Below are 2757 nucleotides of genomic sequence, written 5' to 3'. Positions count from 1 at the left end.
ACAGAGGTGGAGAGAGAGAGAAATAATATTGATCTTTTGTTCTATTGCAGGGCACCCCCCCCCCCATGCATACCCAACCCATGCACTGACATAGCAGCAGGGGGCGGGGGGGCTGTAGAGGTACAGATTTTTTTAAGAATGCCTAAAATTGAGCCCCCAAATCCTTAGCCAGACTCCTTCAAACTCAGTGGCTTCTTTGCAAAAGCACTAAATACACAATGGGCTCCAATGCAGGGTGGAAAACCAGGCCCCTCTCGGGTGCCGGTGAAGGGAATTCGGGGCCTGACGTCCGGCGCTGAATGTTGGGGTGGGGACGGGGAGAGAGCGGTGGGTACCGGTGTATTTGTTAAGGAAAGGGGTCATGGAAAGCAGCTGCTGTTTACCAGAGGCAGCCTGCCCCGCCCCCCCCCCAGGTGGACTATCCAAGACAACAAACACAAAACGCCACCTTTGCCTGGGTTCCGCGCTCCCCCAGACCCCTTACTGCCCCACCCTGGCCTGTCCCGGCTGGGGGGGGGGCCGCACATTGGGAACTCATGAACCAGGCTCCTCCTGGGAACAACCCTCCGGCCCGTCAGCACCAGGGTGACCAAATGTCCTGATTTTATAGGGACAGTCCCCATATTTGGGGCTTTTTCTTATATAGGCTCCTATTACCCCCACCCCCCCTTCCCCATATTTCACACTTGCTGTCTGGTCACCCCAGTCAGCACCTGGGACAGCTCCAGCGCCTTAGGCCGGCGCCCGCCTCCCTGCGCCGGCAGATGTTTGCGCTAATTACCGGGTAACCCCCCACCCCCATCCATCAGCGCCCCCCGCCCCCCGGTGCAGCCCGGCGATCCGCCCCCCCCCTCCCGCCGGGAGCCCCGCTGCCCTTCCCCAGCACGTCACGATTCCAGCGGCTCCCCCATCCGGGGGGGTAGATCTGTGCCCCCCCAAACACACGCCCGAGGCGCCGAGCCGCCCGTCACGTGGCGGGGGGCCTGGCGGGCGGCGGGGGTATATATAGCCCTGCCTGGACGGCTCGCGATGGGTTTGAGGTGTAGGGGGATCCTGCCGCCTGCTGCGCTTGGGACCGGCGGCTGAATTCTCCAGAGACCCGCAACGGTGAGTCCCCAGCGCTGGGCCCGGGGCCGGGCCGGGCTGCAGCCGTCCAGCCTCCCCGAGGGCCAGGCGGGGCGCGCCTCGGCTCCCCCCTGCTCCCGCAGCCCCTAGTCCCGCGGCCGCAGCTGAGCGAGCTGGAAAGGAAAGCGGCGCCTCTCCCCGGGAGCTGGGACCCCCCGGGCCGGGCTGGGGGGCGCGGGGGGCCGGGCCTGGCAGAGATCTGCCAAGGGGAGACCGCCCCTTTGCCCGGGCTGGGGCGAGCCTGGCTCTGAGGGGGGCGGAGAAGTGGGGGAGTTTCTGTCGCCCCCCGGCCCTGGGTTAAGGGGACAGGGCGGCTCCTGGGCGCGCGGGGAACCGCCCCAGGGATGGATCCGGGGGTGTGGGCGAGCTCTGGGAGCGCGATGCGGCTCGCACGGGGAAGGGGCCTGGGTCGGGGCTGCCCGCTGGCTCTGGGTAACCCCCCGGGGCTCTCCTTGCAGGCGCCCAGCCCCACAAGCAGAGGCGATGAGGATCCGGATGATTTCGGCTGCCTCCGTCCTCGTCCTGCTGTTTCTCCCGTCGGAGGAGGGCGCCCCGCTGGAGCGGCCCCGGGGAGCGGCCCCGCAGTTCGCGCTAGTCCCCGATCCCGCCTGGGAACTGTGGCCGAGGAGACCGCGGCTGGGCGCCCAGCCCCCGGTGCCTTCCGCGGGCGCCCCCGCTCTCCACAGCCCGCTGGGGCCCTGCGGGGCCGGGGGCGCGGAGAGCCCCCCGGAGCTGCGAAGGAAGGAGCGGTCGCCCCACTCCGCCAGGCGGAAAGACGGCAGACCCAACTCCCTGGACCTGACCTTCCACCTGCTGCGGGAGTTCCTGGAGCTGTCCCGGGAGGAGAGCCTGGCCCGGAAAGCGCTGAGCAATAAAATGCTGCTGCGGAACATCGGGAAGTGAGGGCGGGCGGGGGGCGCGGAGAGGGGGCGGGGGGTGTTTTTAGGTTGAACATTTAAATTTATTCTTGTAACAAGTGTCAATGGGGGGGGATCGGCCCGGCGCCCCTGAAGCGCTTGGGCGCGAAGGGGACCCGGAGCGCGGGGGCAGGAGGGGCGGGGGCGGTATAACCCCCCCCCCGGCTCCTCCTGTGCTCTTGGGGCGGCGGGGGGTCGCTGCCAGGTGTGCGTCCCACGGGGCCAGGTGTGTTGCCGCTCCGTCCCGCGCCGCGGTTAGCTGTGTTCTCTGTGTGCCGTGGATTAAAGCATCGCCCTGGGCGAGCTCGCAATAAACTCTATTTTAACAAGCCTGCTTCGCTTAACGCCCGCCGGCCCCTTGCTGGCCCCTCCGGGCCTGCCGCAGGCACGATGCCAGGGGGAGGGCCGGCCTCTCGCAGCGGCGCCCTGGGGTGCTGAGGACGCAAGGAGGTCAAAGACAGAGGGAGGCCTTTTCCTAGGGGCACAGGTTGGAACTCGCTACAGGGGCTGGATTTACACAGAAACTAGTTTGTTGGCTTTTTGGACTCGGCTTGACTCCGGTTTCCATTGGCTCCACACGACCCTTGTTCAGAAGCAGAGAGAGACGAGTCCCGGAATGCGCCCCAGGCAGGCAGCGCTGGCCGGGGCAAGGATCCTGCGGGGGGGCAGGTCCTTGGCGAAGCCTGCCCAGCCAAAACCAACATCTGCCCTGGTT

At 67.1% G+C, this 2757-nt stretch overlaps 1 protein-coding gene across 1 annotated transcript; it reads left to right on the top strand.

The window, feature by feature from the left end:
* The first annotated feature begins 1051 nt into the window (after positions 1 to 1051).
* LOC123348287 (corticoliberin-like) lies at positions 1052 to 2028 on the top strand. Its single transcript, XM_044985799.1, has 2 exons — positions 1052 to 1107; positions 1584 to 2028. Exon 2 carries the CDS (start codon positions 1609 to 1611, stop codon positions 2026 to 2028), a length of 420 nt encoding a protein of 139 aa, XP_044841734.1. The 5' UTR covers positions 1052 to 1107; positions 1584 to 1608.
* The last annotated feature ends 729 nt before the right edge of the window (positions 2029 to 2757 follow it).

Source organism: Mauremys mutica, chromosome 13 (genome assembly GCF_020497125.1).
Source record: "Mauremys mutica isolate MM-2020 ecotype Southern chromosome 13, ASM2049712v1, whole genome shotgun sequence".
Lineage (NCBI taxonomy): Eukaryota > Metazoa > Chordata > Testudines > Geoemydidae > Mauremys > Mauremys mutica.
This window is presented reverse-complemented; position numbering and strand designations above follow the sequence as displayed.

Bases quoted from the DNA above. Each gene is read 5' to 3' on its own strand.
- LOC123348287 (XM_044985799.1), top strand. From the start codon at position 1,609: ATGAGGATCCGGATGATTTCGGCTGCCTCCGTCCTCGTCCTGCTGTTT.